Genomic DNA, 22,141 nt, shown 5'->3' on the forward strand with positions numbered 1-22,141 from the left:
GAAAGATAATAAAACCAGATTTGGTTGTTCGCGGTTTATGGCTGCAGATACATCACAAAGCCCTTCAAAACACAAACGCGCCCTGTCTTCTCCAAACTTGCCTTGAAATATATTGTGTTTACCTTGTGCATTAGACATCCCAGGCTTAAACTATAAGGCCAAAAGCTGCAGGACAGATTACGACGATCCTTCCAGGGTAGTTGAAATACAACATTCCCCTAACCGTCAACATGTTCACCTGACTGCAAAAGCTGGCGACATGAATGAAAAACCAGTGTCACGCCTGTGTCAACCTGCACATGACTTTGTAGGTTGCAAGAGTTGTGCGAAGCAATGTGTGTTGACATGTTGCACCTTGCACACAAACACTTTACAGACACGTCAGATATGAAGCAGTTCATAAATGAAGACTTACACCTCTTATCTGTAGATCTTCCTTCTCAGGCATGCAAAACCCCGCCATTTTCCACAGCCCTTTAGTCCATATGAAAGAAGCAGGAGGAAGCAGCTGAAATATCATTTATTTAAACCGCTTTTCAGCACCCGGGGTTTTAAAAAAAAACCAACGCTCTCAGGTGGTTCTTCTCCCCCTCCCGGGTCTTTCCATCACGTTTCATTGTCCCTTCTTCTCCTCCTTGCTCTCCTGTTCCTCTGGGTTGTACACGCTGACAGTAAACGCGCCGGCCTCTGTCCCGTACTTGTTCTTGACCAGGAGGGCGTACTTGCCGGAGTCGGCCTCAGTGACGGTGGCGATGGTGATGCTGGCAAACTTGCCGTGCTCATACGTGAGCTTGTAGTGGTCGTCGCTCACCAGCTCCTTGTCGTTCTTTGTCCAGCTGACCTCGGGCACGGGGTCACCCCACACGTTTCCAGTCAGGTTCAGGGACTTAAGACAGAAAATATAGGATCAGATGAGGAGGCCTGTTGTCATGATGATGATGATGGAGAAGTTGATGATCATGATACCTTCCCCTCTTGGATGGCGACCACATCTGGTAATCCTCCAATGACACGAGCGCGGTCTAAACAAAGCACAAGAGAAAACTGCATGGAAATGTAAACCATCAGTCAACATGTGGATGACATCACAGGTCAAGCTGGTATTTTATAACCACCACCCTCAAAATAAACTGAAAATGCTCTGACTGGAAATGTCCAAAACCATGTTATGGATTTCCCGAGGCGTTGAACCTTCAGTGTTGCTAAAATAAATGCTAAGAGCTAATGAAAAATACCATTTTTTTCCACAGCCTCAAATCAAACTTACTTCTCTCGGCGATGGCTGCAGCCCTGGGGAAGGAAGGAAACAGTAACTGTGAGAAGCATCTCAAAAGGACACAATGTCAGGAAATGTAATCAGAAATCGCCTCGGAGTACTATTTTTAGGTAAGGAACATAAACATTCCATGTACAGAATTAGGCAAGGGTGGACGGATCAGGGTTGTTTACGTACTTCAGCCTCTGGAATTCTTCAAACGCGTCTTCCCACGCTGCAAATAAACACATCATTATCGTTAATCCAAGGATGCTACACATCACAATTAATAGGACCTAAAATCTATAGATTGGCTTTGCTCACCCTGACCGCTCAGATCAAACACTCTTCTGATGCCGTCTTTGCCATCGAACAGATCAATAGTGTATTTGCCCTTGTCCTTCTCGGTGGGCTCGTTGATCTGAAGCCAAAGCCGTTCATCTGTCACCCCGGACTTGACCCTCTCTGAAGCAGCAATCTTGGCATCTCTAATGGAGGAGGGGTGGCGACAATCAAAGAGGACATTTTTTTCTGTTCTATATTTTGCTGTTAAGCAACAAAATAAAGCCTTTGGGTTGTTTAAACGGGGTGTAAAGATACAATTTAATTGTTCAACTGTTTATTGTTTAATTAAAATATGATGGTCACAAAAATGCCCGATAGAGTTTTTGGATATGAATCAGAGGCTGCAGCGGCCCCTGGTGGTCAGTTACGGATCCCGGCGCCACAGATATTGCTTGTTCATAAAACTTTGCATATTCAGAAAAGACTACTGGCAGATGCCTTGTTTCTGTGTCTGAGTGGGTGCAATGGTTGAAAATGAAATTAATAAAATGGTGTATCTACCCAGTTTGGACATTGTTGTTAAAATTTTCATTTAGCATCGGTGACCATGTGGGGTTCATAAAGTTGCCGAATGTGCACATGATGATGGCGGATTCTACGCACTTGTGTAGCCAACCGATGCGCTGGTCTTCGTGGTAATATGTGACAGTGGAGTAGAGGATGATGCCATGTTCAGTGCTGAGGACCTGGATTTCTGAGGACGAGTTAGCTGTAGGGGAGAGTATCAAAATGGTTTAACCACACTAAAAGGAGACCATGCTACTTTATGTTTTCCCTCTTGTGCTGCCTGACTCACCGATGACCCTGAATAGCTCATTCAGCACTGCCTGGTATCCTGGGAAAAATGTTAACAATTATTCTAATATTCACCTTTCATATGAGGGTTCTCTATTTTCAGATTTTACCTTCATCTGTCAAATTGAAGGTGCTCTTGTCTTTCCCCCTCTCGTCCTTAAGGAAGACATCATAAATGCCAGCATCCTTCTTGGAGATCTAGTTTTGAGCAAAAGGGCAACTTTACCGTCATGGAGACAGAAGGGTTTTGTTGGGATGGACAACAGACAGAAAAACAGTCACGCTACACAAAAAAGGCAAGCTTTTGCTGCATGTGTTTCATGGATAACATGGAAATATGATGAGACAAGGACAAATGGAGAAGTTAAAGGTGTGAACTTATGGCAACAAAGGTTATGTCCAGACTTTGGGTCGTGGTGGAGGTGGAACATCCTCTGCAGGTTTCTTGTTCCACTCTTTTTCTTTGCTTTCTGTTTCGTTTTGTGGCTTAATAACCCACTGTGGATTAGACAGATATGCACGTTAATGCGAGTGCAGATGATGGGAATGGCAGTGAACAGAGCCGCAGAGCCTCATGCAGTGACAGCAGCCCCCTCTGAGGAACACGTACACAACTTTGCTGGAAGTGACAGCATTTTTATCCTCACTCCACGCTGTTGAGTAAACAGGCATAAAAGCTGAATGTGCTGACTTAAAATCCTATAATATTTGAATATTTGAAAACACGTGCAAGCCGAATGGAGCGCCTCCTTCCCATTATTCTTTTATACGAATTTGGATTTCCATTGACTCCAGCATACCCTCAGCTTTTCTCAGGAACGATGAGTACTCGAATAGCGTCTCATCGTTTATGCTTCATGTGTCAGAGAGGGCTGGAACTGAAGGCAGTGTAGCATCCAGTCTGGGTCTACGACGAAAGCGCGGCCGGACCGGCAGAATAGCTTTTAGCGCTTTACTCATGAGCTCATGACTCCTTCCAAAGTACAGCCTCTGTCTAATGGGCTGACCTTTCCGATATTAAAGGTCAGCTCGCCGTCTTCCCTCCCGATTTTCTGGGCATCCTCGTCATCCCCTGCAATCTCGATGTTGTCCTTAGACCAGATGATCTCAGTCTCTGGTCTGACATTTCCAATCTGTGTGGGAGGTAGACAGTTTGTTTGCCACGGTCCCGTATTTTAAGATGTTGGCAGTGGTTTCGTTTTGAATTATCTGACCTTGCATTTCAACAGCACGTCACACTCTGCAGTAACAGCAAAGCCCAGGTACTCCACAAAGTGAGGACCTGCACATGATTCAAGAATATTGTAGTTTATGTCTAGATTAAGCAAGCTTGTGCAAATAAATTCCAGCTCCAATGTATTACCTTGTTTCCTGATCCATTCCGCCCTCTCAAATTCTGACTTCTTTTGAAGCTCCCTGAACTCTGAACAATGAGGCAGAATAATAAAATATTCAAAATAGATTTACATGTAGAAAATCTTAATTTGAATCTAAATTTAAATTAAGTTTAATTTAATTAAATTTAATTTAAATCTAAATTTAAATTAAGCGCTGACAGAAAATAAACAGTAGATTTCTTGTCCTCTTCTGTCCCCTAGTGGAAATTTTGTAGAACTAAAACAAATACCAAAAACAAAAACAACCTTTCTCTAGCATTTATCTGTATTCAAAATGATCAAAACACAGTGATACTTTTCTCCACACAATAAATCTGTTTTTATATCTTACCATCTCCAATGAGCACTAGGCTGGTTGTACCCGTAGCCTTGCCATCCACCAGGTTAAAGGTGAACGTCCCCTCGTCAGTGATCTCCAGGCTATCCATGAACATTTCAATGATGCCAGTCGACTGATCGAAGTTCATGGAGTATTTCTGAATGTAGAAATACAGATGAGTTTTGGTTTGTCGGGGAGAAATGAAAAAAACACACACGTGTAGAAAATGTTCCCTACCTTTCCCTGAGTCAGGATGGTGTTATTAAAGACATAATCCACTTGGCAGGCAGAGGTGGATTTCTCCACCTGAGTCCACAGTCGCACGCGGCCTTTCTCAAGGAGCTCGATGCCCATTTCATGCTTGAAGGGAATAACTGGAGAAAAAAATGCATATCGACTGATTCAAAGTTACTACTGTATGTTTGCAGTGCAAGTTATTTGAAACACAAAAACTCTAAAAAGGATATGATGATTGGAAAAAGGACTCTGGGTATATTAAAATATGACTTTGTAATGTCAGTAATGCAGTTTGTCTTAAATATGCGGTTTCAATAGGCTGCAATAATCCATATATTTGTGTGAGTAGTTTCTAAAATTAAGTTAAAATGCATTTGAATAAAAGAGGATCTTTACCATACTGCATATACACAGTGCTTCCCATAAACTTTACATAGTGTTAGCAGCAGAGCAGTGGGGTACTGACCAGGGAATTTCTTGTCATGGCTGATGTCCAGGAGACGGTTGAGACCTGTGGGGTATAAACGATAGCAGTGAAAATGAACGTCCTGCCTCTCAGCTCTGGATTCCTCCAGTATGAGGTTTGGTTTTGCAGGAGCACCAGGAGATGCAGGAGGTCTGACTTACCCTCTTCAGTCAATGTGTAACTGGATGACATGCCGTCAGTGTTGGTGACCACACAGGAGAAGGTGCCGAGATCCTCCAAAGAGGGGTCGTTGAAGATGGCCCTGGACCTACATGCCCGCATGCAACGTTTAGACCACGTGGACGCAGTTATTAAAGTCGCTGCATATTTATAGGTGTGGAGGATACTCACTTGCCGTGTTCATTGACGATAGTTACACGGGAGGAGTCGGTGATAGCCTGGTAATTCTTAGACCAAATGAACTCGGAACCCTCGGTCATCGCGGAGCATTCAAAGACCATTGAGATCACTCCATCATCGTCAACATCCACATAAATCTCTTTGGTTCCTGCAGAAGGGAACACCAATGGCACGATGGTTATGGAGTGTGCATGCATCACATGCTGTGTCTCTAAACGAACCTCCAAGTCTCCAGTTTAGCTGTATTTTCAGACTGGCGTGGAAAAGTGATACGCAGACAAAAATGGTGCTCACCGGGGTGTGTCTGGGCCAGGACCGGACCCAAGGCCGCTGATGGCTTCCCAACTCCGGTGAGATTTTGGGCACGAACACGGAAGGCGTAGGATGTATCAGGTTTCAACCCCTTCACCTGTCAGCAGATCCGTGTGAGCCATAATCAACATCTCAGCTGGACAGATACATTAAATAAATTAATAATGGAGCCAAGAGTGCCGACCTTTAGGTATTTCACCCTGTTGGCCTTCTCGTGAATGGCCTTCCACCCTTCCTCCCCGGCAGAGGCTTCCTTCACGTCCACGTAATATCCGTTAACAGGAGTGCGGCCACTGAATGCCGGTGGCTCCCACAGGAGGACAACAGAGGTGTCACGAACTTCAAGCACATGAAGACCGACAGGAGCACCTAGCAGGATGGAGCAGACTATCAACAATATTTCCCCAACCAGTTACTGAATACTGATCGTATAAACAAGGCAGTGTGTTGTACAGAAGCATGCGGCTAACGTTTAGCAATCTCTGTGTCATGGCTTCCTTCTTTCTGAAGGTGAGGTTCTTACATACCTGGCAATGTAATGGTCCACTCCTTACACTCCAGGACTGCACTGGGCACAGACGCTTTGCTCAGGCCTGCCATGTTCATAGCACGCACCTGGAACTCGTAGAAGACGTTCTCCTTCAGGTTTTCAGCCTGCAAAAGAGACCAATGCTGTAAATGCATTCAAACACTTGATCACCAATCATTTATAGTCAAAGACAAATATATTACTCTATAAGTGGTGGTAGTCAGCGCTTGGTGGTTCATTTCATGCCATTTTCCGACAACGTCTCCCTTCACGGTCCTGTAATCCACAAAATATCCTCTCACATCGGCTCCCCCGTCATTGGCCGGTGGTGTCCAGCCCAGCACCATGTAGTCTTTAACAGCCTCCAGCAGGGTCACGCCAGTGGGCCTCCCAGGGACAGCTGGAAAGAAAAACAGCCGCATATGACAACGATGCCTTCGCTCTATGATCTGACTCCATTGATTTGCACTCAGGGCTCCAGTTGAACACGCAACATGCTTTGCCCACACCAACCACAAGCTTTTAGAAATGTTAGATATAATAGATGAAGTACTTACGCAGTCAGCAAGAAGCGGGGGGTTCACACTACAAAGGTCTCCGGCATCCGGTGCAGACTCGTTAGGGTCATGCTCTTTAGAACGCAAAGTTTTAGCCTTTATCACGGCCATGCGCCAAAAGGTAACCCTGAGGAGTTAGCAAAAGGCCTTTATAAAGGAAAAGCAAACATCACAGGCATAAAACGTGATCTAATTTTGTCTTTTGCGTGGTTAGTGATGATTATAGCAGCCAAATGCATGCAAGGACATCAATATAAGATATGAACACAGGCTCAAGAAATCAAGGGATGGAGGGAGTGTGAATTTAGACACAGATGGATCATGTTGTATCTGAATGAAAAGGTGGAAAGATGTAAATTAAGACAGGCTGAAGACATGATGATCAGGACTCCATCACTAGATAAAGAGATACGCAGAGGGAAACAGAACGACTGGAAGCCTACAAGTAAAGCTACCGGTAAAATTGGATGCAGAGACACCCACCAATGGCAGCTTTCACAACCACCGCTTCAGAGTCAGAGGAACTCAGGCTGTATCCTGCGGCGTTAACGGCCTTCACCCGGAAAACATAGTTTGCCCCGGTAGTCAGGCCATGACACACAAACCTGGAACACGCAGAGATTCTTTCATTAGCATCCTTTCTATTTATCTCTGTTGACAAACTAGTTATTGGGCCAAAGATCTCACTGCTAGACCAATCATGTGCAGCAACTATTGATATTTCTGTAGAATTCTCATTAGTTTCCTGACAAGTGCTACTGGGGTGTGCAGTAATTAAGATTTTTGAATTTCTAAAGTAAGAATTAAAGTGAACCTTGCCCACCTGGTCTGCTTGACGGGTTTGTTGTTGCAGGGCATCCAGATGTCAGTGCCCACCTGGCTGCATTCAATGTAATAGCCGACCAGGCGTTTGACATCCTTTGAGGCTCCCCAGGAGACAACGACTGATGTGCTTGTGTTCCTGATGGCCACAGGATTGCCTGGGGCACAGGGTAGATCTGAGGAGGGAATAAAAAGACGTCATTTACGGATGATCGCTGGAAGCTAAATAAAGTAAATCAGAACAAATCTCACCTAATATGTCCCCAACAGTGATATCTCCTGTGGCTACAGAGGCCTCACCCACACCAGCAGAGTTGCAGCAGCGTACACGGAAGCTGTACGATTTCCCCTCGGCCAGGTCAAACATGGCAAAGCGAGGAGACTTCACCGGCATCCCAGTGTTCACTCTCTGCCAGCTGTCTGTCCCTGAAATGCACTGACGTCCACATTGGCACACAAATGCATCATGACAGCATCATAACACATTAATCAGCCTTCAAAGAAAGCACTTTAAAAAATAATAATAATAACCACCTTCTCAATATAATACATGACTCCTTCGTGGCCTCTCTGGACCGGAGGCTTCCAGGCAAGGACCACATAGCTTTTGGTAGCCTCTGTCACCACAACATCAGTGGGTTCTCCAGGGATAATGCCCACTGTGGGAGCAAGGAAAAATTGATACAAGGAGTTTAAACTGGGAAATATTTGTTTTACCTGAGGATAGAAAAGAGGCAGCCTGACAAACCCATACAAAAGCACTAAATGTGACAACTAATATTTTTAATGAGCAGTTCGAAGCTATTGTACCAGTGGGATCCTCCTCGGTGAATTTGATTATCCCGGTCCAAGGAGCTGATGGACCAGCTGTGGGAGGAACAAAATTAGAATGTCAGGTGTCTGCTTTTTTCAGTGTGCTATCAGGCCTGTGGCATCTTACTGACCTCTGAGGCGGGCCCTGTCTGAGGGGTCCATGGCGACCACGGCCTCGGAGACACGGGACGGACGGCTAACTCCCGCCTTATTCAAGGCCCGCACCCTGAAAATGTAAGACCGCCCCTCCACCAGACCCGTTACGGGGAAGCGCGCATACTTCACTGGGACGTCGTTGCACTGAGCCCAGTGCTGCGTGCCGACCTCACGCCTGACAAAGAAACACACATAATGCTAAAAAAGGTCATCTTGACAACCTCCTACATTGATTCTCCTCAGCAACAGAAGGAGAGCGGCAGCAGACCAATGGTTCCTCAGCCCCACCTGTCGATGTAGTACCCCAGGATGGAGCTACTGCCCTCCACTGCTGGCTGCTTCCAGGTTACCACCACATAATCTTTGTTGGCGTCGTGACAACACACGTCAAGCGGAGCCACGGGCACCCCCTCCACCTCAACATCTGCATCTGGTGCGACAGCACACAGTAACAATTTCTATAAATCTCTAATATGTGGAAAGTTCATCAGATGCTTCCCCGGGAATACTATCGTCAGTGTTTCAGGGTGATTACCTCTGACAAACACATATGCAGAGTAGGTGTCAAATCCAGACTTGGTGTTTACGCGAAGTGTGTACATGCCCTCGTCTTCCTTGTTCAGGTGGACTAGTGTGAGAATGGCACGTTCTCCAGACCAGTGAGTCTGAACCCACTTGGAGGGCTTCAAGGGGACGGCTAAAGAATGACAGGCAGAAAGGAAAGACATGCGAAGGGGGGTTAGAACGTCAGCCACCGGGCACAAGTGTTCCTTCACTTTAACACTTACAGTCTCTGTACCACACGACCTCAGGCTGGTAGTTTTTCACAGTGGGATAAACAATCACAGTGCAGCCCAGACTCATGGTCTCTCCTTCGGCGCCGAAGGCCACTTCGAATTTGTCAGTGATGGTTGTTAGGAAGGTGACGCCATATTCGGAGCAGAAGGCATCTGCAGAGGAGGAAAAAGACTTCATTAAATTTGTACTGAATTCCTTATTGTTTTCTTCTCTATTTTGCTGGAAGTGGGACAAGAAATAATAATGTTTAACTTGGATGACACAAAGCAACTCACGTGGTCTGGATACAAGCGGGCCAACTTCTTCACCCTCCTGGAATCCTGCAGAGAAACCAGTCAGGCAACTTGATATATTACAATCAATACATATTACATTACTAAATTTATTACAATTCCAGTCGAAGACACTATCTTTAGGTATCCTAAAACCTGTTCAATGTCCTGGAGCAACAAAATCATTATTAGCACAGTTGAATTAGCATTACTCAGCAGTGTGAAATGTGGGTGAACGCTCCAAGTAAAGACACATTCGCAGGATGTCATCATATTTCTCTGTGAACACATTTGCCGTGATAATACAAAGAGGCAACACTTACTTTTAACCACAACAGTAGCCACGTAGGACGCTTCCCCTTTTACATTGAGGGCGGAGATGCTATATTGAGCCGTGTCGGTGAAGTTGCAGCTGCAAATGGAGAAGTGGTGAATTAGGCCCTTTGCTATGAAATGCCCCATTTTGAGGTCAGGGGTCATGCGATGTGAGGCTGCTGGGTGAGGGATTACTGATTACCTACTTCTTGATCTCCAGAGAGTGCATGTTGTAAGTGCTCTCGGCAGTGTATTTCTCCGGATGAGCCCTAGCATCGATTAGCACGTTGTTTTTGTACCTTAAAGACAGTGGAGAGACAGATGGGTTCTTTTTTATGGAACTAAAGAGAGCTGGTGAGGACTGCTGTTATTATAGCTCCTGTGACTGAGAGAAAGGGGTCGTCAGAGCGCTTGGATGGCGTCTCACCAGGCAATCTTGGGCTTGGGCCACCCTGCCACAGTGCAGTGCAGGGTGAGAGTCTGTCCCTCCCAGACTGTCTGTCCACGGGGCTTGATGATAAACTCCGGGGGATGCGTCAGACTGTCTGGGTTCATTTTCCTTCGGAACTCCACCCACTCCTCCACCTAGGCCGAGACAGAGATGAATTTAAGCCCGTAATCAGGTCTGTTCCAGTGGACAATTGGACAATTACCGTCTTGCTCAGCTCCACTCTCTCTGCGGACTCCCTCATGCGTATCATTCTGCTCTTCTTCTCCACCTTGACGTCTAAAGCCTCCCTGGCCTCCCTCACAAACAGGTTCCTCATGGCCACGTACTGAATCCCCTCCTCTGAAACCTCCTCCTCCTGTGCCTCCATCAGACCGCGAACAACACCGTGACTTTTGAGGCAACAAACGACAAGAACGGAGTGAAATAATTAAAATCACTCACATTATTTAACAGCTACTTATATTTAGCTATTGTGTTTCTGCAGGATCCAGACTCACCTGGCTCTAAATACGGGTATCACATAACCAAGAACTTCCTTGTCCTTATCCATGGCCAGGTAGGTGCGTTTGGCTCTTTTGGGAAGTGGGCTCAGCTTTATCACCTCCTGCCCTTTTTCTGTCTTCACAGACGTCTTCTGGCTTTGTGACAACAACAAAACCAATGTTACAAAAGAACCCGAAAATTCATTTTCAACGATCTGTTGAGGTCCAATGTATAGTTATTTTTCAGAGCTTGTATTATACATGAGTGCTTTTTATACTTTCATATTGAGTACGATGTCAGGACAGCTTGACCATGCTGGTGGCTGAATGCAATACGCATTAGAAATCATCTCTTGGGTCTCGCTCCTGTTTTGTTTTTTGTCACTTTAGGTTACCTGTATTTACCACACTGGTGACTGGTTATGTTCATCTTTTGTGATAAGTTTGGGCGACAATGGTTACAGGATTTAAAAAGCTGGAAAAACACAACTGGTAGCTGCTCGGAAAACATTTGGTTGCTACTGAAGAGCAGTTCATAAATGGAGACCAAGGTCACATGAGGTTAAATATGTATATCAAAGCTCATATCTAGGAAATTTAAGTCTAATTTTAGCACAATTTGAGGTGAGACAAACATGATAAATAAACAAACAGTCCATTTTTTCCCCTGTTGTTGTGCCCCGGGCTGCCAAAACCTATTTCAAGCTAAAATTAAAGAGTAACTAGCATCTTGTTTTTTTTTCATATAAGCCTTCATGATATAGCAAGACAAACACTGTAAAACTGATTGTGACAGTCAACTCTTAAGGATTTTCTGGGAAAAGTCATAGGAGGTGTTTGTCTCTGAAAGGAACCAACATTGTATTGAAAGTTGTGGTTAGCTTTGGGTCAACGTTGACCTAATAAAGATTCATCTTTGGTTTTAGACACCCCCACCCCACTCCTGAAAAGCATCCCTGGTTATAAACAGACGTGTGCAGAGCTGCTGCACAAATTTAAAATGTCACAATGTTTGAAACGAACCACAGAGATCCTCAAATTTTCTATAATTTGTTCATATTGTCATTAAATAAAGATATTGTGACTGTAAATTAGCGCGTGCTTACACAGAACCACGTCTCTGACCCTGACCCATTTCACACTTAGCACATTCTCGGGCCTTCCTATTGTCAGCTGAGGTTATAAATGGAGCTTGAACTGATGGATATGCAACACGAGGCAGAAGCTGAATGCAAATCCCAGCTCTCACTAATAATCTCTGCTGATTGTTGGCCCAACTTATCCATTTGACCCGGAGCAGCAGCAGCAAAATGTTGCCTTGATGCACTCTCGAATCCCACAGAGACGAGATCAAGTACGATAAGTAATGAGGAAGAAGCCTGGGAAAGCCTCCAAGGAATCAAAGCTCTTTCACCCAGTGCTGACACATGAGGGGAAAAAGAAGTCTTTGCTGTAGGAGAAAGTTGAAGATTTAAAAAGTTTTACCTTAGACTAAAAGCTGTCAGTCAAAAGGCAAAAAAAAAAAATATTCTGAAACTTTTCACACAGTTTGTAAAAAAGTTGAGAACTAAATACAGACACATGGTTAATTCATTAATAATTACAAGTAAACTCCAGTGTTTTATCACAGTTTGTTTGTCTTTACAGTAGCTCTGATGAGAACACCTCATGCTTGCCTGCAGGAATAGCTCAGTCCTCATAAATACATCTGGTAGGCCTTCACTCCACAGCTGAGATTCTTTCCCTGACCCCATTTAGAGACAAGTATGCACACAGAGTCCTGCTGCTTAAAGGACAAAGAGGCTCTGCCGCACAATGTCAACTGTCAACAGCACATTACAACGTTTAGCCTTGTTTAGACTTGACAAACCCCTTAAACTCTGAGAACCAAGCTAATCTTAGTATTTAGGGGACATTGTCCCAAGGGCTCTTCACCGCAAGCATTGAATTTTCCAACATTCTGAATTAACGTTTTCAAAAATATGACTTATTGGGTTCAAAATATTTCTCTATATGTCTCTAAAAAATGTAAAGCTTAGGGTTGGTTACCAAACTTTGCTACGCAGAAGAATAATAAAAGTCCAGATTTAGAAGATGAAATCACTCTACATGGAAACACAAATTGTACAGTTGTCCTTCGGGAGTCTACTTCCACACATAAGAGCGCGACAATTGCAACCAAGCTTAAATTAATGGAGTTGTTCACACAAATTTCCACTTGTGCCTGATAAAATATACATGAATGTGGAACTTCAACTTCAAAATCACCTTCAAATGTCAACTGTTACATGTATTTTGGACCTTGTGTCTGCATCATTCCATCCCTTACCTATGGCTGGTGGTCTTGACAGTCGATATAGACTGCTTGCTAACAGTGGATTTGGAGCTCAGGTACTGCCTGCTCTCATAATGATGCTGTTGCTGATGCTGCTGCTGATGCTGTAGGTGCTGCCGCTTCTGCGTCACTTGTATTGATCCTGACATCCTGAAGGCCTCTCCACCAACTCACAACAGCGGGCTCTACTTTACTTTACCAACACTGTGAATCAATCTCAGCATTATCTCATTATTGTCATCATTAATCAAATTTGGGATTAGTTTAAGCCAGCGTGGATTGAAGGCATTTAGCTGTTAGAGATGATGGTTTAGGCAACTGGTTGTTAAGATGTGGTGATGATTTATGCACTCTGTAAGCAGCTAAGCCATTATTAGTGTTGATTAAGCTCTGCTGGGTGACCCAGAGGTAATACACTCTGTCAGCATGATAAATCACAATTTAAATGACACAGACCTCTACAGAAAGAAATGTGTTTGAAAGTAAATGATTTAAGACTTTAGTAAATCAAATATTCAAAGTGCACATTTCTAAAATATATATATATATATATAAGTAAATATTCATAATTGGGACATGTGAATATTACTTTCTACATTAAAAAATAAAACAAACCCAAATTGATTTCATTACCAAAGTTGTTTTAAGATCATCTTTGCTGTAGATCCTCCAATGGCTCGAGTTATGTATCATAGTAACCATGCTCCTTAACTTGAAAGTACATTTCAAAATCTGCACTTGACTTTTACATTTGGAAAGAAAGACATTCTTGACCTGTCTGTCTGCCTTTGCAGGGCTGTAAACTGGTACTCAGGACAGCAGCATGTGAATTTAGAGTTAGGAATTGTTTCTTTTAGTTGATTCAAATGTTACATTTATGAATGAGAATAATAAAAATAGTATTTATTAAAAATGTCTCAATGACACATGCAATTTCATTTGCAATGAAACACAGCAGCGAACAAAAACCTTGTTAGTATGATGAATAATTAATAAGCAAATTGAACACAAATATCACTTTAGTGTTGACAAAAGGTCTTTGGTGTTTTGAGTTACTGACTCAGGGATTTTTAAATGACACGGATTAAAATAACAGTTTCAATAATATTTTTGAACCTGACACTCACCACAACAGTCCACCAATCCAGATGAGTTGAAAGCAGGAGAAAAGTGTTATTCCAAAAGTAATTAAGGAAAGTCCAGATTGAGGTAAAGCAGCAGGGTGAGGGGCAGTGGACAGGACGCCAGTCCACAGAACAAAAATAATGCTGCCACTCGGCAGAATGCACAAGACACCATCACGACCTTTTAAGGCTGGGACAGATTTAAATTTAGACCATGAGATGGGGGCTCGGGAAGCTATAAGGAGCCTCAAGTAGACCCTGCTTTCAGCTGTTTGAATGAGTGGATGTGGAGATAGAGTTTATTAATTTGCACAAACTGGGAAGGGGGTGTGGGGGTACTGCATAACTACCTACTCATTGCAAAATACGTTGTTTTAGACATCATTGTGATTTTATTACATAAGTAAACCTAACAAAATGAGAGCCTGTTGTACACCATAAGCACCGCATAAGTGAAGCAAACACCATTCGAAATGTCAGAAAAGGGGTTATTACGCACACAGAGAAAACCTTTTCACGTGTGATTGCCCCACCTGTTGGTAGAGTGTGTGAACTACAGCCTCTTAGGGGACGCCAAACGAACAGAAATCGTGTTAATTTTATGTGTGTAATATCGAAACAAACGTTTAAACCCACACACTTTGTTTCACTCGTTTTAAAAAAAAGTTATTTTTTTTAAAAAAAATATTTACAATTCAATTGGTGGTCGAGGGAGAGGGGGGCACACAACATGGAACATTCCAGATGGCTATAGTTGGTTCATTCCAGGTCGGCTGTAATTGGTCCATTTGGAAAACAGGAAATAAAACATTGACGGTTCTTCCACATCATCCCGTGGATGCGGCGGTACACTCGCATTTTTGCAGGTGGGTGAATTAATTTCAGAAACTATCTTGATTTTGTATTCATTACCACCTCATGAAACTAGTATACTTACAGTGGATTAGTGCCTGCATGCTCACTTATTTGGGTCACCGTGTGCTAGCTACACTGGGCTACTCGATATTGAAAATACTTCAAAAACATTGAATTGCACTTACGAACACCCCCCCCCCCTCCTTCCCCCCATATATGTAAAATATATTTAGACCAAAACACAAGTAAAATCCTATTCCATAAGTACACATACTGCTGCTTCAATTTCATGATTTTAATCAGTATATTGAAAATGCAAACACCTTGATGAATTAGTAGCTTACCATTAGCAAGAGACGGTTAAATGAGATTTCTCTGCCTAAGGAGGCATTTTAAGATGGTTGAAGAAATCCAACTAATAAACAACTAGCAAATTTTGATGGACAGTTTAAGCAAGTAGAACCACAGAGGAATGTATTGGTGATATGCACAGATTAAACCATCTGAAAACAGTTTTGTATTAACTGAAAATGCAATCTCAAGGTAACTTGTCTATATTCCAGAAGAGGGAGAAAACCACCACCAGGCAACATGTCAAGCAAAAGAGCCAAGGGAAAGAACACCAAGAAGCGTCCTCAGCGCGCAACCTCCAATGTTTTTGCCATGTTTGACCAGTCTCAAATTCAGGAGTTCAAGGAGGCTTTTAACATGATCGACCAGAACAGGGACGGTTTCATTGACAAAGAAGACCTTCACGACATGCTGGCCTCATTAGGTAAAAGCAATAGTGTATTTTAAACACCTTTCTATGTGCATGGTAACAAAACTTCATTACTATTGTCAACTTTCCAGGTAAGAACCCCACAGAGGAATACCTGGAGGCTATGATGAATGAAGCCCCAGGCCCGATCAACTTCACCATGTTTTTGACCATGTTTGGAGAGAAACTGAATGGGACTGATCCTGAGGATGTGATCCGCAATGCTTTTGCCTGCTTTGATGAAGAGGGAACTGGTATGTATGTATATATCCTGTATATAGGCCACATATTTGAAATCATTGTTCATGATATATATAGCTACAATTACTCAAAACCTGCTGAAAGTCATACAGTGATCAGATTTGTTGTTTTCATTTGTTGTGTTGGAATGAAAATAGTTTTGCCCCACAGGGATGATCCAGGAGGAGTTTCTGCGGGAGCTGCTCACTACGATGGGTGACAGGTTCACAGATGAAGAAGTGGACGAGCTCTTCAGAGAGGCACCCATCGATAAGAAAGGGAACTTCAACTACGTAGCGTTCACACGCATCTTAAAGCATGGCGCAAAGGATAAAGACGATTAGCAGCAGAAGCGGCTCGTTGCAGAGCCTATCCACTGTGAGTCTCTTTAATGGATCTTCACTTGGTAGAGCTGCCTTACATCCTGTCATATGGCTCCTGATGGCTTCACTGTGTTGTAGCTTGAAGGTCATGTTTAAGCTGCTTATTGAACCAAACCTGAACCCCCTCCAGCTTCTCTAACCCCACTTTCAAAGCTCATTTGCACATAATGTGAAATCACAACTGAGTCTGTATAAGCTATAGTTAGAATGGCTCCTGTGAGTTAAACTGGAAATAAAAAATACATCTCTTTTGAGGGAAATGTGCTGATGCTTTTTTTTTTTAAAGTTTATTTTCAAAACATCTTTTTCTTACACAAAAGTAAAGCCTACACAATGGTAAGCGATCAGTCGCTGACATTTTTCATACAGTACATTGATGCTTTGAGCAGTGAATTTCTCAGAGGACAAACAAGTGTTTTATATCAGACACTCTTGGTAATTTTGCACATATTGCTATAAGTAGCACTTACAATTTGCTACAATAAAAGACAAAACTGGGTTTTGATTGTGACTCTTAACTTGATTAATTTCTAACACCCAGCATCCAGAATAAATAGACAGAGCTGCTCCATTAGTTATTTTCAGTTGCTCACAGAGCAATACATACAATAGGACATGGCGAGGAAGACGTGGTTTTAGTCTGCGAGGGCAAGATTTTTTGATTGAATCTTGGATAGATGGTCTGATATACATGCCTCAATCTTGTCGCACTCTGCCAGAAAACCCTGTTGTAGAATAAATACAGTTTACAATCAAAAATGTATTCATACTGAGAAGAAATGTGGACGATGAGTGTACCTGCACTGTCTTTACAAGTCCCTTCTTCTTCATTCTGCAGTCACTGAAATTTTCTGGCACACTCTAAGATAAAGCACAGCATTGTTATGTGACATTAAAACAAACGATGAAAAACTCCTGGAGGAAACTGGATTACCAGTGCATCAATCTGTTCCAGAGTTTTCATTAACTGTTCAGCTGCTGTTTTAACTCTGTGGTCCAGTTTACCCAGCGCCTCTACCTGGAGGTCCTTTGCTAGAAAGCCCTGTGTATTAAGTGCAGGGCTGTTAGAGACATGTACAAATAAGAAAACATTAGGAACTGATGAATTTATCAAAAAACACAAAACCTTGCTTACATTCTTGAGTCCAGTCAACTCTCCACCAACTTTCTCCAACTTCTTTGCTGTTTGTTCGACAGATTTCTCAATGTCTTTGAGCTTCTTTAGCTCTGCCTCTTCTTCTGGACTGTTCTGTTTGATTGGTCACAGTCACAAGTGAGTAACATCCACTATTACTAGGTTAAGTAACACCTAGAGATGTCACTCTTACCCGCTTTCCAATCATCATCAGTTTACAGCCTTCTTTTACTCCATAACTGGTCAGACGCTCCTCCATGTCCTTCAGTGATTTTCCTAGTGTCATGATACTCAGTTTGAGCTGGCTGCATAATATTTTTTGTGTTCATGTAATAAAAAAAGTGGAACTCAAAACCTACCTTTAAAGATAATTTTCTGTGATGTTTGTGGAACTCCTGTCGCCGCTGTGAGAGCATCTGAGAGGTCCTTTACAAAAGGGCCCGTTTCATCGTGGGTAGTTAGTGTGATGTTATGCTTTGTAGATCCTGACGTAAGAAAAATAAAAGCTTCAGAACATATTTGTCTCGCATGTCTGACCATGATGTATAGATCTACCCCCTGGGAAAAGGTAGAACACATTCCATTGAATAGATTATTAAATTTAGATACTAATGTACTTTCTAAAACTGTGTAGCACCAATGAAAAGAGGCATCTAAAGAACTGTTTCATTTGTTTCGCTAGACGGAAATTAGTCGTTCAAAAGAGGTAACGCGAACCCAAATATTAGAAAATGCTAACTTTGCAGTGCTAGCTAAAATTTATGTTCTCGGGCGGGGTCGTTGGTTACAAAACTAAACCTCTTTGACATACAACTGATAGTATCAAATAAAAGTCTTATTACCGTATGCAACTGTCACTGTTATGGATTGTTCAGACATGGTGCTTTTTTGGGGTCCTTGAGAGAACTGCTAACTGCTAACTATGGAGAATCGCTAAATACTTCCTGTACGTACCGGAAATAATTCCTGTCTGGATTTCAGCTGCTTCTACAGGAAAAAAAATCATATACAAACTTTCTACTTTTGTCACAGGACTTAGTTTGTTTAAAACTACACAAAAGGCACGTTTCAGCATTTCTCCGCCGCATTCTTTGTTTTAACACAAAAGATAGCAAATCCTTCAATCCGAGACGATCTCTTTAACAAACAGAAATTAGGTAGAAATTTTTTTTCCATATAAAATGATAACCGCAGACATCCACGGACCAATCTTTAAAGTTTTTTATAAATCCAATTCAATTAGGCAAACTGTAAACAAGACAAAAACCTTAGCTCGGAAACTTTAGCTCTACAATGTTTCATAACCCTAACTTTGACCCGGTTTACCGCAAAGTAAGCGGCTCTGTGGCGCAATGGATAGCGCATTGGACTTCTAGTCAAGTACATGAAAAGTAATTCAAAGGTTGTGGGTTCGAGTCCCACCAGAGTCGGATTTTCCTTTTCAAGGAAATCACAAAGTTGATAAGGTGCCTTGGATAAAATTTAGTACTAAACTAAAACTAACCATTTTAACCACTAACAATTACATTTCATACTCTACAGCATAGAATTTTAAAAAAGAAATCAGTAGATAGATATACTATCTTCAATCCTTTAATGTAGCCAGTTTATTCAATCTATACAATAAACAGAAAATGCTGTGTGGCTGGCATCTATTATGTTGTACTTATAGGGATTTCTTTATTGAAGTCACAATTGTGTGTCTTAAATCCGTCTGTCAAACAGAATTCAAGGGAAACTTATTAGCAAAATATATGGACGTTTGAAAGAAAATCAATAAACCAATATTAAAGTGAAAACATTTATTTTGCCCACTTCAAATACATCAAAGAAACAAACTTCAGACAAAAAAGTAAGAACACACAAAAATAGAATAAATATAAATTAAATAATTTGTAAGTAGCTAATACTGCAAAAGAATGAGATTAAAACAGGAAGATGAAAGGGAGGAAATGTTCAGTACACTACCTGACCACATGCTAGCATGTAATTTGTAACACTAAGCACACACAACCCACCACGGCCTCATTGGTGTAGTGTTTCCACATCAAATGGTCTTATATGTATAAATGTTCATCTACATATAAAAGTGTATTCCAGTCAGAGTGCAGCTGTCATCCACCTCTTGTTTAAGATGCAGGAATCTGTGGCAGACCAAATTCATCCACCAAAACACCATCCTGCAAAGTACACACAGGTTTTAAACGTTTGAATGTTAAATGAAGAAGACTGACTTAAACAACAGAGATCATCACAGCCAACATCAGATAAATATGGCAGAAAAATAAGGACTCTTAGCCAGAAACAGGGGCTGAACATTTTAGGAAAACAGCAGATTTTCTTTTAAAAAGAGAGAGAGAGAATGTAATAATAATTCTGAGGGTACTGTACCTTGTTTGTCTTGCTGTCACTGGGGATTCCCTCTGGAATAGATGGTGCAGCAGAGGCCTCATCGAGGTAAGAGCTGTCATCATCCAGCAGCAGCTCATCACCCAGCGCATCCAGTTCTGCAAACAGTTAAACTGTCACTCGAACACTATTGTCAAGTACAGGTCCATTTAATACGGTTAGAATATTGTTGATGGTGCCGCTTTAATTCACCCAGTGAACTGACAACTCACATTTGAAAGCCAAGCTGAGGCATTCTAAAAATAGCTCTAATACAGCGCAGTTACACCCACACAAATGGTGTATCTCAGTCACAGGAGATCTTTCATTAAACAGATATGTAGATCTGCTGCCCATTGATTAATATTGAATTTACTGAATTACTGGCTTACCTACAAAATCACAGTTACAAATGGATGGATGAGACATTTTAAGATTTAATAGGTGAGTGTGATTCTTTATGAATGTATGTTGCCGACTTAGGGAATGGGTGCTAAGCAGAGAGGTGTACCTGCTTCCAGGTCGTCCTCATCTATGTCTGGAGTTCCGTAGCTGCGACTCAGGGCCTCCTGCACATCGTTGGCTTCGTCCATCATGTCCTCCAGCTGGTCCTGTAAATCCTGAAAGTTGACACAAGGTGAAATGTATTAATACATATATATATACACACACACCACACACACACACATATATGGAACATAAATGCTGCATTGGAGGAGACTACAACCATACATCAATCTGATCAAGTTTGACATCCTTGTATGCCTTCTTCATTTCTTTGGCACCGATCTTCATGGCTTCCACCTGAAAACACAAAAGAGAATTCAGAACAGACATAGAGACTTTATCAACAGACCTGTCAAAAATATTTCACTCGATAAGCTAAATAAGTCACGTTGGGATGCTCTGCAGTTAGTACATTTGACATAAAGGAAAAATCACTTACTGTGGTTTTTGTGTCCTTTAATGTCTGGATGGTGTAGTTTGCCTGCTCCATGTTAAATGACTGTTGAGCCAGTTGTTCTCTTTGCCCTTCATACCTGTGTAATAAAACAAGATTCATTATTTACAGAACTTTTTTTAATTTGAAGATCAAATAAGGCCTCCCAAAAAATATAAGATAAACTCAATTGTCAGTTTTTAAGCATCAAATATAGGTGAGTGTAATCAACTGATTCTGTAAAAGAAAATAAGGACAAAAACTCACATTCTTTTCTGCTTCAGGACTCTCATTGCCTTCTGTTTCACCATGTTCTGGATTCAGATGAATATATAAATGTAATAAAAATGTGATTGTTGTTCACTAACAATATTCTAACTCCCAAAATTGACACCATACCTTCGAGGGCCCATCTCTCATCTTCTTCATCTGATCTTTGTACTTGATCAGTTCAGCATCTAGTCTGCTGATCTTCTTTTCTATGGATTCGGATCTTGCGTCCACCTGGGTGAAGACATCAGGGATCTCTTTACACATCCGGGCAGATAATAAAGATATTAAAATATCGTGTGTGGTATGTTTATGTGAGCTAAAAACAACATGGTAGCTGACGGGCAGTGAGCCTATAGGCAAACCAATGGCTGTGGTTTAAAATTTTCGTATATTTTATGGCAATTTCAGCCGATCGTATGAGTAATACTGTTATTGAAATGGTAAACTGTAGCTTGAGGCTAACTACTTGGTAATGGCTCTTTTGTGAGCTCGGCTATGGCACCGTTATATCAGGCATGAAAGGCATAAACAACACTTTTCGGCAGGACAGTACTCACATTTCCGATACAGTCCGACAGATTCGGGGGGGGTGTTTTTGGCTTTGAGCGTCCGAATATTCTGTTCATTTTTTAAACGTTTCTGTCTACTAAAACTTTGCTTTGAAATCAGAATAAATGCATAGAGACCCGAAAGGTTTTAACAATTGGACAGACCCGGAAGTATCGCAAAGGCGCACACGGCGATTGGTTAGCGTAAACAGCTGTAACCAATAAGCGTTTGGGTCCACCTGGTGACGCACACATGCCCCCATGTGGTGATAAAAGGGAATTGCACAAACCTATTGTCCCTATTGTTACGCCACAAACCCGGAGAAGAAGAAAACATGTTCTCTTGTTTTACTTATAAACCTATAAACCAGAAAGACATTTTTACATATTTGTTTATTCATCAGTAGATATTTATGTAGATGTAATAGATATTAAACAAGCAAGATCTTTTGATTATTATGTTTTCTTTCACCTTATAT

General features: G+C 42.0%; 4 protein-coding genes and 1 non-coding gene across 10 annotated transcripts; 2 read left to right on the top strand and 3 right to left on the bottom strand.

Moving 5' to 3' along the window:
* Positions 1–503: 503 nt before the first annotated feature.
* On the bottom strand, positions 504–14,285 carry myom1a (myomesin 1a (skelemin)). Of its 2 annotated transcripts, XM_057055698.1 has the most exons (38): positions 14,144–14,285; positions 13,011–13,220; positions 10,697–10,837; positions 10,402–10,588; positions 10,176–10,333; positions 9,955–10,047; positions 9,757–9,845; positions 9,437–9,481; positions 9,152–9,313; positions 8,899–9,060; positions 8,652–8,793; positions 8,339–8,538; positions 8,205–8,261; positions 7,929–8,053; positions 7,647–7,830; positions 7,396–7,570; positions 7,056–7,177; positions 6,219–6,415; positions 6,014–6,140; positions 5,671–5,855; positions 5,469–5,583; positions 5,166–5,322; positions 4,976–5,082; positions 4,815–4,859; positions 4,349–4,485; positions 4,124–4,268; positions 3,759–3,818; positions 3,610–3,677; positions 3,403–3,528; positions 2,801–2,893; positions 2,506–2,593; positions 2,397–2,435; positions 2,204–2,309; positions 1,580–1,743; positions 1,454–1,490; positions 1,268–1,290; positions 967–1,022; positions 504–886 (listed from the first exon to the last, which is right to left on the bottom strand). In XM_057055698.1, the coding sequence occupies exons 2-38, from the start codon at positions 13,163–13,165 to the stop codon at positions 614–616; spliced, it is 4,545 nt and encodes a 1,514-aa protein (XP_056911678.1). In that variant the 5' UTR covers positions 13,166–13,220; positions 14,144–14,285; the 3' UTR covers positions 504–613. The 2 variants fall into 2 exon arrangements, with proteins under 2 accessions (XP_056911678.1, XP_056911679.1); XM_057055699.1 differs by lacking the exon at positions 2,801–2,893.
* A 709-nt stretch (positions 14,286–14,994) lies between these two features.
* Positions 14,995–16,638, top strand: myl12.2 (myosin, light chain 12, genome duplicate 2). 2 transcript variants are annotated; one of them, XM_057055708.1, is made up of 4 exons: positions 14,995–15,010; positions 15,564–15,770; positions 15,848–16,009; positions 16,167–16,638. In XM_057055708.1, the coding sequence occupies exons 2-4, from the start codon at positions 15,587–15,589 to the stop codon at positions 16,337–16,339; spliced, it is 519 nt and encodes a 172-aa protein (XP_056911688.1). In that variant the 5' UTR covers positions 14,995–15,010; positions 15,564–15,586; the 3' UTR covers positions 16,340–16,638. The 2 variants fall into 2 exon arrangements, with proteins under 2 accessions (XP_056911688.1, XP_056911689.1); XM_057055709.1 differs by having other exon boundaries at positions 14,995–15,006; positions 15,559–15,770.
* On the bottom strand, positions 16,627–18,492 carry bag1 (BCL2 associated athanogene 1). Of its 4 annotated transcripts, XM_057055706.1 has the most exons (7): positions 18,356–18,492; positions 17,873–17,998; positions 17,707–17,789; positions 17,514–17,627; positions 17,313–17,420; positions 17,177–17,239; positions 16,627–17,103 (listed from the first exon to the last, which is right to left on the bottom strand). In XM_057055706.1, the coding sequence occupies exons 1-7, from the start codon at positions 18,390–18,392 to the stop codon at positions 17,014–17,016; spliced, it is 621 nt and encodes a 206-aa protein (XP_056911686.1). In that variant the 5' UTR covers positions 18,393–18,492; the 3' UTR covers positions 16,627–17,013. The 4 variants fall into 4 exon arrangements, with proteins under 4 accessions (XP_056911686.1, XP_056911685.1, XP_056911684.1 ...); XM_057055705.1 differs by having other exon boundaries at positions 16,627–17,239; XM_057055704.1 differs by having other exon boundaries at positions 17,313–17,627.
* Positions 18,493–18,851: 359 nt separating this feature from the next.
* Positions 18,852–18,943, top strand: trnar-ucu (transfer RNA arginine (anticodon UCU)). The gene is given in 2 exon segments: positions 18,852–18,888; positions 18,908–18,943. It is a non-coding gene; the product is annotated as a tRNA-Arg (tRNA).
* A 357-nt stretch (positions 18,944–19,300) lies between these two features.
* On the bottom strand, positions 19,301–21,853 carry chmp5a (charged multivesicular body protein 5a). Its single transcript, XM_057055707.1, has 8 exons — positions 21,672–21,853; positions 21,241–21,345; positions 21,109–21,155; positions 20,848–20,941; positions 20,634–20,705; positions 20,413–20,521; positions 19,905–20,020; positions 19,301–19,693 (listed from the first exon to the last, which is right to left on the bottom strand). Exons 1-8 carry the CDS (start codon positions 21,738–21,740, stop codon positions 19,643–19,645), a joined length of 663 nt encoding a protein of 220 aa, XP_056911687.1. The 5' UTR covers positions 21,741–21,853; the 3' UTR covers positions 19,301–19,642.
* Positions 21,854–22,141: the final 288 nt, after the last annotated feature.

This window comes from Takifugu flavidus, chromosome 15 (assembly GCF_003711565.1).
Source record: "Takifugu flavidus isolate HTHZ2018 chromosome 15, ASM371156v2, whole genome shotgun sequence".
Classification (NCBI taxonomy): domain Eukaryota; kingdom Metazoa; phylum Chordata; class Actinopteri; order Tetraodontiformes; family Tetraodontidae; genus Takifugu; species Takifugu flavidus.